Source organism: Bison bison, unplaced genomic scaffold (assembly GCF_000754665.1).
Source record: "Bison bison bison isolate TAMUID 2011002044 unplaced genomic scaffold, Bison_UMD1.0 scf7180017864484, whole genome shotgun sequence".
NCBI lineage: Eukaryota > Metazoa > Chordata > Mammalia > Artiodactyla > Bovidae > Bison > Bison bison.
Window position 1 is genome coordinate 184,990 of NW_011495044.1, and position 12,497 is coordinate 197,486.

Consider the following 12,497-nt stretch of genomic DNA (forward strand, 5'->3'; position numbering starts at 1 on the left):
ACAGACTGGTTCCAAATAGGAAAAGGAGTACGTCAAGGCTGTATATTGTCACCCTGCTTATTTAACTTCTATGCAGAGTACATCATGAGAAATGCTGGGCTGGAAGAAGCACAAGCTGGAATCAAGATTTCGGGGAGAAATATCAATAACCTCAGATATGCAGATGACACCACCCTTATGGCAGAAAGTGAAGAGGAACTAAAAAGCCTCTTGATGAAAGTGAAAGAGGAGAGTGAAAAAGCTGGCTTAAAGCTCAACATTCAGAAAATGAAGATCATGGCATCTGGTCCCATCACTTCATGGGAAATAGATGGAGAAACAGTGGAAACAGTGTCAGACTTTATTTTTTTGGGCTCCAAAATCACTGCAGATGGTGATTGCAGCCATGAAATTAAAAGACGCTTACTCTTTGGAAGGAAAGTTTTGACCAACCTAGATAGCATATTCAAAAGCAGAGACATTACTTTGCCAACAAAGGTTTGTCTAGTCAAGGCTATGGTTTTTCCTGTGGTCATGTATGGATGTGAGAGTTGGACTGTGAAGAAGGCTGAGCGCCGAAGAATTGATGCTTTTGAACTGTGGTGTTGGAGAAGACTCTTGAGAGTCCCTTGGACTGCAAGGAGATCCAACCAGTCCATTGTGAAGGAGATCAGCCCTGGGATTTCTTTGGAAGGAATGATGCTAAAGCTGAAACTCCAGTACTTTGGCCACCTCATGTGAAGAGTTGACTCATTGGAAAAGGCTCTGATGCTGGGAGGGATTGGGGGCAGGAGGAGAAGGGGACAACAGAAGATGAGATGGCTGGATGGCATCACTGACTCGATGGACGTGAGTCTGGGTGAACTCCGGGAGTTGGTGATGGACAGGGAGGCCTGGCGTGCTGTGATTCATGGGGTCGCAAAGAGTCGGACACGACTGAGCGACTGAACTGAACTAATGTTGCATGCAGAGCATTTTAAAAATAGGAATTTACTGAGAGGATTAAAGTAAATAAGATCCAGGTTGGAACTGTGGTCGGCACGTTCCCCGGGCACGTTGATGCAGGGCTTTCAGAAGACAGATCTCCCTTTCTTCGCGTTTCTAATCAGAATGACCAGGGTCATGTGCCTGTGTTCTATTTTATTAGCTGTGTGACCTCTCAAATGACCTTCCTGTGTAGACTTGGCTTTGAGAAGCTCCAAGTACCCTTTGCCAAGATTTGGGCTATATTTAGTCTTTTTCACATCCCTTCAGTGGAGGCAGTGACCAGAATGGGGACTTGGGCACTGTGGACAAGGAGGAGACCACGACCTGTCCTGATGACGGGAGAGCCTTGGGCACAGCGGAGTCGCCCCCAGGCTCTGTCACATCCCACCACTTCAGCGGACACAGGGCAGAGGTGGGGTATGAGGCAGAAAGGTCTTTAGACTCAAGCCCCATGGTCCTCTTGTAACTTCCAATGCGCCCCACCTCCCACCGCCCTCTGACAGTCCAGTTTATCAGGGACCCGAGGTAGAGCCCTGCCCTTCTCTGCTTATTTGCTTTCTCGGCTCTCTTCATCAGCTGCTCTCCAGGGCTCAGGCTAGCCAGGCCTGGACCCCACGCAGCTCCTGTTTCCCAGCCCTCTCCTGAATCTTCTTTGCCCTTCCCCCAACTTCCTCCTCTTTGGCTGTGACACTCACTTCCCTAGAAGCATGTTATCTTGCACCAGGACGCCCCCCCGCCCCAACCCCCATCTGGGGTTAGGTGCCCCTCCGAGCAGCCTCTTGCACCCTGGACTTCCTGGATGGCAGTGGCCTGTGCCTAGACCAGCCGCTTCTTGGGAACAAGCCATCCTGGTGATGGGGCACCCTCCAGCTCAGAGCACAGGCTCTGTCTGCGATTAGGCACACATTAATGTTGGCTGAGACTAAGATGGAGCAGTTGAGAATGAACCACTGGAGGGGGCCAATTGAAAAGCCCTGCTCTGGGGTCTTCACATTCTGCCACCTGTGAGTCATTGCCCAGAAACTCTGACCTGCACGGTGCAGGGCTGCCATCTAGGCTTGGGGCATGGGGGCTGGAACCTGCACAAACACTTGCTGACTTCCACCAGGCATTTAGTTGAGGAGAACAGGTGAACCCTTAGGAAATGCTTCTGCGTGATGGAAGCCTCTAGAATGAGTTGGAATAAAGTGCTAAACCATCTGAAAGCCAGTCCTTCATGTCTCAAGTGTGGTCTGTGGACCGCACGGTGGTGTCTCCTGGGAGCTGGCTATAAATTCAGACCCCAGAAGACCTCCTGAATCAGAAGTTGCATTTTAACAAGACCCCCAGAGGATTCATGTGCACACTGGGGTTTGAGAGGCTCTGGTATTAGGGGTACTGGGACCAGTTTGGGCAGGCGCTGCAGAGCCTGGAGAAGCTTATCTGGGAGGGAACAGGTGAGTTGGGGCTTGGTGGAGGTGGTACCTTGGGTGGATGAAAGGAGGATGTTTGAGACATGGAAGGTGTTAAGCCAGGAAAGGACCAACTCTTCTTGCGAATGACACTTGTCTGAAACAAGTTTTTTAGGTTCTTTTATGAGTAGAATTTTGGCAGAACAATTGGATCCATCTTCTAAAGGACTTCTCTGGTGGCTCAGATGGTAAAGTGTCTGTCTACAGTGCAGGAGACCCGGGTTCGAGCCCTGGCTTGGGAAGATCCCCTGGAGAAGGAAATGGCAATCCACTCCAGTACTATTGCCTGGAAAATCCCATGGACAGAGGAGCCTGGTAGGCCCCAGTCTATGGGGTCGCAAAGAGTCGGACACGACTGAGCAACTTTCACTTTTACTCTAAAGGATCTAGGAAACCTTTGATGAACATAGCAGATCTGGTGTTTTTCATCACATAGAGATTCTGTTTTCTTCCTTTGAGGCAGCAAATGCAGTTGAGAGAATGGAGCGGACTGTTCAGAACCTGGGATTTGATTATGGTTTTTCTGGTAATGAAGCTGTGGGATTCTGACCAAGTCCCTTCGGAAGCCAACTGTCATTTGTTCATGATTCTGGGGCACGGCTGGGCTAGGCAGTTCTCCTCTGGGCCGGTTTGTTCACTCAGCTGGTGGTAGTCCTGGGTGGGCCGGAAGGTCCAGTGGCCCCTTATCCACACCTGGCACCTCAGTGCTCCTCCGCCGAGCTGCTTGGGCTTCCTCACGGCATGGTGTGCTCGGGCTTCTTGGTGGACCCTGGCTTCCGAGAGGGGGGAAGGAGAAAAGCCACTGCTAGGTCTCTTAAGATCTGGAAGTGACAGAGGCTCTGCCAGGTCCAGGGGGCGAGGACACGGTCCCTTTTGATGGATTCAACCTCAGTGCAGGCCCGGAAGGAAGGAATTGACTGTGGCTGTCTCTAGGGGCTCCTCTCTTCTTTCTCCCTTCCATCTTCAGCACGGGCTTCCCCCTTAGGGTCCGAGGTGGCAGCTGGAGCTCTAGCAAGCAGGAAGGACTAAGGCCAGGAAGGGCACCATCCTCCCCTTTCCAGAGAGTGTATCCCACTAGGCTGGTGGTCCCACCCCCACTTGCTGGGGGCAGGGCGCTGCTGGAAATCAAGAGCATGGATATAGGGGGAGCGGCTCTGTTCCACCTCGCTGCCCAAAGCCTACACCTGCTGGGAATTTTTAGTGGGGGGCGGGGCAGCCCGAGCCAGGGCCAACCACTCCCCGCTGGACCTCACGCCCCTCTCTGCCCCAGTTCACTACAGGCACCTGCGGCGATGCGGCCATGCATACCTGCGACCTGTGTGGCAAGGCCTTCCGTCTGCAGCGCATGCTCAACCGGCACCTCAAGTGCCACAGCCAGGTGAAGAGGCACCTGTGCAGCTTCTGTGGAAAGGGCTTCAACGACACCTTCGACCTCAAGCGGCATGTGCGCACGCACACAGGTAAGGGGCGCAGGCACTCAGGTGAGGGCATTGCGCAAGCTCCTGCGTCAAGAAGGAGGGAGCCCTGAGCAGAAGCTGTTTCTGGAAGGATCGCGGGGCAGGGGTGAGGGGGGGCCGAGGGAGGGCCAATTTGAGCCAGGCCACCTGCAGCAGTGCCCCCTGGGGCCCGCGACCACCCACCCCCGCCCCACCCCCCAGCCTGGTCTCGTCCCCAGTGAGATGAGGTTGGAGGCAGGTCACTGGTTGGAAGTGCCCTTCGATGCCCACTCGGAGCATCTGGGTGTCAGGTGCAGCCATCGGGCCGGGCTGATGCTAGAACACGGTTCCTGTGGTCCCTCTGCAGATATTTTGTGCTTCTCTCTTGGGAAGTGATCCTGTCTCAAAATAGCATCACGTTGGTTCCTCCTGGGAGCTCACAAAGAGAAGAAAACACTCAGCGGACTTAGCGCTCTCCAAGCCTTCTGAGGGGGTGGGGAGGAAGGGTCAGGGTGTGGGAGGTCTGGCAGGCGGGCAAGTGCCTGCCCCTCCAGCCTTCCTCAGCTCCCCCTTCTTGTGCAGCGGGTCTGGGTCCCCACCATCTCCTTCCACAGACAGCCCTGGGGGGTGCCTGCTCATTGGTCTGCCGGCACCTCTGATTGCTGGTAGCCTCCGTAGTTTTGTGTAGGAGGTATCTGGTCTGCAGGCTTCTTCTTGAGGACCACACCTTTGCCAGAGAGATCCCTTGAGAATTCTAAGATGCCATTTCCCAGCTTAAAAAAAAAAATCTCCAACTCTGGGCAGGATGAAATTCAAAGTCTCCATCTTGATGGGTTCCATATAAAGCCCCTCTCCGTCTGGCTCCCATCTTCAAATCTGCCTCCTGTCCCAGCCCCTCCGAACCCTCACGCACCCCACTGGGCTCCACCCTCTCATCCCATCCTGCCCAGTCAGTCTTATGCGGGTCCCTCTCTCTCTCCCTACAGTCCCTAGAATTTGTTATAGTCCTGCTGATCCCTCAGGCCCTTTCAGGGTTCAGGGTTCCCCCCTCCGGCATTTTGGGGGTGGGAAAATGTCCACTCCTCTCTCTCAGTGGGGCTCGAAGCTCCCCAAGCCCCACACAGGGCCCTTCTCGGACCCTTGCTATTGAGATTTCCTTTATAGACTCCGTCACACATTTTGTTCTTAGGGTGCTTGCCATGAGCCCCTTCCTGGCTCAGAAGGGTGTCCTTCACCCCAAAGAGTGGTCTGGCATGCTAAAAGGTTTTTCTTTTTTCCTTTAAAAAAACTTTGCTAAAGTGAAATTTTCATTTAAAATTTCATTTAAAAGTAACAATGCATCCAGAAAAGCACCCATGTCATAAGAGCACAGTTTGAGAATGTAGGAGTTTCTACAGAGTGAACACACCCATCTAACCAGCTGGAGTATTGACAGACCCTGTAAGTCACTGCCCTGCCCTGCACCCCCTCTGGTCACTGTCACCTTACCTCCGAGAGGCACTGTTAGCCTGACTTCTGGCAGCATCACTGACTGTTGTCTGGCTTTGAATGTGATGAAAGTGGAATCAATAGAGGATGCTCTCTGGGGTTTGGCTTTAATACTTTCATTTCAGTCCTGAACACGAGAGAACCTGTAAAAGTTTGACCTCTGTGTGGCCAGGCTGACACCTTGGGTTGAGGCAGGAAGAATACTTAGGGAGTGGCCGGTGGTAGGGTAATTGTTGCTGCTGCTGCTGCTAAGTCGCTTCAGTCGTGTCCGACTCTGTGTGACCCCATAGACGGCAGCCCACCACGCTCCCCCGTCCCTGGGATTCTCCAGGCAAGAACACTGGAGTGGGTTACCATTTCTTTCTCCAGTGCATAAAAGTGAGAAGTGAAAGTGAAGTCGCTCAGTCGTGTCTGACTCTCAGCCACCCCATGGACTGCGGCCCATCAGGGTCCTCTGCCCATGGGATTTTCCAGGCAAGAGTACTGGAGTAGGGTGCTATTGCCTTCTCCGAGGGTAATTGTGGAGGGTCCTAAATAGGGTGAAGGGTCCTATAGGTGGTGGGAGTCCTGTGTAATTGTGGAGGGTCCTAAATAGGGTGAAGGGTCCTGTAGGTGGTAGATGGTCCTATGAAAGTTGGAGGGATTCTGTGGTTGATGGGGCAGCCCCAGCTATCAGTGGACCCAACAAGTGGCTACAAAGCTGGTCTAACACGCAACTACCCCAAGAGGTTAAGAAACTGGGGACTGGTTGCCCAATCATTTGTCGTTGGCTGTCCGGGAGAGTTCCTCAGCTTTGCATCTTTTTCTGAGCATGTCGTTGAGGGCATGGCCTATTTCTTCTGCAGCTCCTTGCCTGGTGGGTTCTCTGGCCACTCCCTGATCCTGGATCCTGGCCTTTTAGACAAAGTGAAGGGGGCTCGGGGAGCATTGTGGGCTGCTGGTATGGTCAGTTGGAGTAAACATGGAGCTGCCTCATCTGTGACTGAGTTAATTCTCCGTTAGTGGAAATATGAGGGACTGACCACTCTCAGGGAAGAGTTTGCAAGTTGAATCAGTCACATAGTGGTTAAGAAATCCAGATCTGAGCTAGCTGTCTGTGCAGGCTTGTCCAAATTACTTTTTTTTTTTGCTTTAGTTTGTCCATCTCTAAAGTACGCATGGGGTTTTAATACATATCACCTAAGTGATGGCTGTGAGATTTCAGGGCAGTAATGGTGTATAAAGTGCTTTGCACTCTGTAAGCATTTAGTAAATATGAGCTATTAGAGGTGGTAAATGTTGAAATAGTTGGCAGAGTTTTCCTGAGGCCTGAAGACTTACCTCTGTGCTTCCAGAGACCTCAGCCCACATAGAGAGAAAGAACCCAAACCCTGGACTCCCCAAGAAAGCCAGCGGGTGTGCCAGACAGAAGAGAAAGTGGCATCAGGGAGGCTTCTCGGAGGAGGTGTCCTCTTGGTTGAGTCCTGAAAGAGGAGCAAGATTTTTATAGACCTCTAGTGACTGCTAAAGGAGAGGCCGAAAATCCCTGGGATCCCGCAAGCTAGGCGGTACAGCCCTCCCACCAAAAAAAATCGTGAACTATAAAACTACAAAGTGGCTTGAATTTTTTTTTTTTTCTGTACCATGCAGCATGTGGGATCTTAGTTCCCTGACCAGGGGTTGAACCCTCACCCCCTGCAGTGGAAGAACAGAATCATAACCACAGGACTTCTGGGAAAGTCCAAGTGATTTGCATTTGAGTCTCTATTGCACAGTTCTTAGATCATTGAATCTATAGATAATGATTTTAATTTTTTTAATCATAATTTTAACTCTTAAAGTGACTCCTCCTTAAGCTTCTTAAGGGGCCCAGAGCCAGTTCTAGACCTCTGGTCTTCTGATGCTCAGCCGTGTCCAACTCTTTTCGACCCCATAGACTGTAGCCCACCAGGCTTCTCTGTCCGTGGGATTTCCCAGGTAAGAATACTGGAGTGGGTTGCTATTTCTGCCTCCAGATCTTCCCGACCCAGGGATCGAACACACATCTCCTGCACTGCAGGTAGATTCTTTATGGTGCTTTAACATATTCCTTAATACTTTAACAAAGATTATTAAGGAAATGTCTGGAACCTGTTTTCCCTGCTCTGATTTATTTTCTGATGGAGACTTGCCTCCAGGTAATGATGAACCAGAGAGAGGAGTCAAGGGCTTGTTGACAAATTAGCTGCTGGCAGATCAACAAAAGGTCACCAGCTGCAGTGATGCTGCTGAGCAGGAGCTGGAGGGACAGACCTGGCCTCCTGGCTCGAGAGGCCTGCCCTGTAAACTCTGAGCTCTACGCCAAAGGGATAATCGGTAAAAAGAGCAAAGACTTGGGGGTCCTCTGACCTTGTAGCTCATGTGAACCACCTCACTAGCTCCAAAGAGCTCACCAGAATTCTGTGAACTTGGCTTTGTCTTTGGTTGAGACGCAGATGCTGGATTTTTGCTCTGGACAGTGACAGGTAAATGTTGAATTTGGACCAGAAGCAAAAATGTGGACCCTGTTTTCCCAAGTACAGTAGCTAGTTCAGTGAAGGTTACGGTTGCTCCTAGTCCAGTTGGGCCAGTCCATGATTAATGTAAAAACTTGCCTAAGATCTCTGGACCCTTGTTTTGAGAATTGAAGGGACAGTGTTGAGAGGTGGACAGAGCTGGGTGGGGCCCAAAGAGCAGGATGAATCCCCTCCCCCCTCATCTCCTTCTTCCCTCTGCAGCCCTGGAGAGAACAGGGTGTCTAAGGAAAGACTCAGAACAGGAGGAAACATCTTGGAAAAGACCCAGGGAAACCGGAGCCTGGAAATGTCTGACCTTAATATCCAAGTAGATGAAAGAAAAGATTAGACTTCTCTTTTGGATATGGCTTCACCAAGGAAAGAGTAGATAGGGGGTGTACAAGTGAGGTGGAGGGTTGGCGGCGGGCGGGGAGCGGGTAGCCACGTGACATCTGACTCCAGGTTGAAAGAAACTGGAATAGAAAGAAGAAGCTCTGTTACCATCTTGTGAAAATATATTGGCAAATGAGTGGCTATTTTCAATCCAGATGGTTTTAGGTTGGGTTCCCTACAAGCAGTTTCTGAGATGGTGATTCTTTTTTCTTTTTTTTTTTTAAATAATTACTTTTATTTTTAGTTATTTGGCTGTGCCTCGTCTTAGTTGTGGCATGCGGGATCTTTAGTTCTCTGATCAAGTATTGAACCCGGGCCCCCAGCATTGGGAGCACATAGTCTCAGCCACTGGACCACCAGAGAAGTCCCTGAGATGGTGATTCTTATAAACCGATATATTGAAGGGTGGGCTCTTGGGAGAAGCCTGCAAGGCAGTGGGGAGCTGCACAGTGTAGCAGGAATGTGGCCTTAGCCTGATCCCACCGGGGTCTTGGGTGGGACTGGCTCTACAGGCCTATCCTGCCCCAGGCAAGTGGGGGCCCACTCAAGGGGGTCCAGTCAGGGAACCAAGAGCACTCACTGCACACAGAATAGAGGGGTTTGCTCTGTTTGAGAGGAGTTGACAGGGTCACTGAAGCCAGCATCAGGCTAAAATGAGACAGAGGACAGAGTGGGGGAGAGTGGGGGAGAGCTTTCAAGAAAGGAATGTATATTCAGTTCACAGCCCATGAAAAATGTCATGGGTCTGTTTTTAGAGAATATTCTTTTGGCTTTGTTTGAATCTTTTAGGTTGAACCAGCTGGCCATCCATGGAAGGAGATGGTTTGGGTTTTTGGTGGGGGGAGATCTGTCATTTAGAGTAGAATGTAGCAACCAGCATGGGCCGGACTTGGTACTCACCGTCTCTGCCCTCGATGCCTGGGGACCCTGAGCACCGCTGGCACCTGGGGGCGAGAGGAAATGCTGAGTCACGTCTGCGGAGGTGTCAGGGGTGTGGTCTGGGTGTTGTTCGTCACTTTGACCAGGTGTGCCAGGCTCATCAGACAAATATGGCTTTAATTGAAAGCATTTTGTTTTCCTCATTTGTAAAAGTGACTACTTACTGTGTGAAAGACTCCAGTCGACATAGAAGCTATAAAGGAGAAAGCATAGCTGCTGTAACCAGCTGAAAAGGGCACACATGTCTGGGGTCACCCGCTCAGTTTGTGGGAGGCTCCAGAATGCGTAACCATGTTGGTTATACCTTTACAACTCTGGCTAGAATAAAAGAGTCAGTTCGAGGTCTTTGTCATTCCTGTGGAAGCTTCTGAGTTCCATGGGGGGAGACTGAGGAATTCAGGTTGGAGGTCACTTAAGGGAATGGGGGGGCTGTTGACCAGAGCAGTTGTGTCTGCCCTGCCCCCACCCCCACCCCAGCCCCCAAGGGGCCCTCTGGCCTTATCTTCCATCTGGGCCACATTAAGAAAGAAAAGCCAGCAAATCCCGTCTTGATTGAAGAGGAGGAAACGATGGTGTTGTTTGTTTGGAGGCTAAAGGAAAGGAGTGGAGAGATTGGATTGGGAGAAACACAGGCTGGCAGAGGCTTGAGTGGGGTGTGTGGGGGAAGAATAGAGTTACCTCCACCCCTCCCAGCCCGGGGAGCTGAGGAGAAGAACACAGACTCCTTCACTCAACAAGCTTTCCCTTCTTTGATTTTGACTTACTTTTTAGCTACAAAAAATAATATAAAAAGGAAAGAATGAAAGAAAGAAAAAAAAAAGAAGCTTCTTCTCCATACCAAGCCCTATTTCCACTCTTGAAAGCAAAGAAGTCGCTCAGTCATGTCCAACCCCATGGAGCGTAGTCTGCCGCGCTCCTCTGTCCGTGGGATTCTCCAGGCAAGAATACTGGAGTGGGTTGCCATTTCCTCCTCCAGGGGATCTTCCCAACCCAGGGATCGAACCCAGGTCTCCCACACTGCAGGCAGACTCCTGACCATCTTGAGCCACGAGGGAAGCCCCTCCTGAAAGCAAACTACCATTTAATTTATTTCCCCAGAAATTTTTAGTACACACTGCTTTTTCGTGTACTGTCTATCTGGGAGACTGTTTCCTGCCTGCACAGGTGGAGGTGTCTCACTCTGTTGAATGGGTGTCAGAGCGTTTCTCATTGTGAGATGATGATGTAATTTCAAATATGGAGGCATTGTCTTTCTTTTTCTTGCTCCAAATGTAACACTGTCTTTAATTTTCAGGTTTTTTTTTCCTTTCCTCCCTTCCCTATTTCTTTTGTTTCTCACCTTCTCTTCTAATTTTAGAGAACACAATCACAAATCTTATATATCCTTTGCCTCCTTGTGTTAGTCTTCCTGTAGATAATGTCCCTGAAGCTGGCTGAAGGGTAGACCACTTCCGATGTTTATGGGCATGGTCACATTGCCTCTCGCGGATGTCGCCCTAAATGCCCATTCCCACGAGGAGGCCTGAAGAGAGCTTTTCAAGGAAGCCCACTTTTGAATACAGTTCAGTAAAGAAGACTCAGATACAGCAAGCAGAACAAAACAGATATTGCCAGTAACAAAGACTTTTCTTTGGGGATATGTGAGATGAAGGTTGATTTGGCAGTAGAAATAGAACATTTGAAAAGAAGGAACCCTTTGTCATAACCCACACACAGTATTTTCTGGACTAGGTGATACAGGCCCACAGCACCGCACTGAAAGTGGCTAGGGAAGGAAGTCTGTTCCTGCCTCTCTCCACCAGCTGCCTAGGGACCACATTTTATTATTATTTTATATATATTGCCATGCCACGTGGCATACAGGATCTTTGTTCCCCAGCTAGGGATCGAACCCAGGCCCCATGCCGTGGAAACATGGAGTCCTAACCACTGGACTACCAGTGAAGTCTCTAGGGACCACATTTTAAAATGTTATCCTTTTTTAAAATTTTTGATTTTTTTATAATTATTTTAATGTTTTTTAAAAAATTTCATCACATGTCTGTTCCATAATGCTTTTTAACAAATGCGTTTTTTTTTTTCCAGTCACTAACATGCTTTTATTTTTGTCATTGACAAATGATACTGTGATTGAATCATTGCTTTGGCTCCTTAAATATTACTTAGGTGTACATTAAAAATATATGTCTACATTTAAGAAATGTAACACATTAAAGAAGTCCTCTTTAAATATTGTTGTTGTTTTATCACTAAGTCGTGTCTGACTCTTTTGTGAGTAGGAAATTGCAACCCACTCCAGTATTCTTGCTTGGAAAATCCCATGGACAGAGGAGCCTGGCAGGCTACAGTCCATGGGGTCCCAAAAAAGACACGACTTAGCAACTAAACAACAAGAAATTCTAAAGAGTGCCTTTGTATTCTTTTGACCTGGATTGTAGGCACTTGAGACTGCATCCCCTTGAGTATTTACTGTGTGCTGGATCCTGGCTCATAAGATCTCAGTTACTCCTCAGAGCAGCCTTACAAGGGGGTATTAATTATTGTCCCCATTTTACAGGTGAGGAAACTGAGGCATGGACTGGGTTGATGAGTGGCTGATGGGTAATTCCAGTGGCCTTGGACTCTGTTACTGTCTAGGTGTCAGGGATGGTGTCTCTCAGTTCTGGAACCCCACTCCCAGCACAGACACGATTAGCCATTGTTCAAGAGCACTCATGTCCAAGACAGGGAGACCTTGGCACTGGTCTCCCTCACCTGGGCTCCTTTCTGGCCATCTTCTTTGCCGATCTCTGAGTCTGTAGGGGAAAGGAAGACTCCAGGAGGCAGGAACTTGTTCCCAAGCCCAGAGTCACCAAGAGGCAGCTGCTGTGTGACAAGGTCTGCTTGCTCCAGGGAGTGAGGGGTGAATGTGGTGATGGGGTGGGGGGAGCAGGTTTGCAGAAGTCAGAATTAACTGCAGTAACAAGGTGTGGGGGCCTTCTGTCTCCCCCTCCCCGCCTCTGTTGTCCGCACGATGCAGGGTTCCAATACCCTCTCGCCCTTGCCATCCAGTCTGTGCTGTGTGCGGTGCCCGTACAATTCAGCTGAGCAGCTGGATGAAGAGAGGAAGGAGATGTGACTGCATGTAGACTTGTCTGAGGGGAAGGGCTCGGGACAAGCAGTGCAGCCCCATCTACCCCCCTTCTCAGGCCACCATGGGGTGGGGACCTCCAGGAGTAGGGTGGGAAAAGCACCCACTTCCAGAATCCAGGAGTCATTGCTCCAGGTTAAAGCTGGTGGAAGTGTGCTGGTTTCCCCACCGGCTGACTTTG

General features: G+C 50.0%; 1 protein-coding gene across 1 annotated transcript in view; it reads left to right on the forward strand.

The window, feature by feature from the left end:
• Positions 1–12,497, forward strand: part of OVOL2 (ovo-like zinc finger 2) — a 28,699-nt gene that overhangs the window by 11,004 nt on the left and 5,198 nt on the right. Inside the window, exons 3-4 of the mRNA XM_010862791.1 lie at positions 1,234–1,378; positions 3,619–3,877. Coding sequence (XP_010861093.1) covers positions 1,234–1,378; positions 3,619–3,877 — 404 coding nt within the window. The remainder of the gene's footprint in view (positions 1–1,233; positions 1,379–3,618; positions 3,878–12,497) is intronic.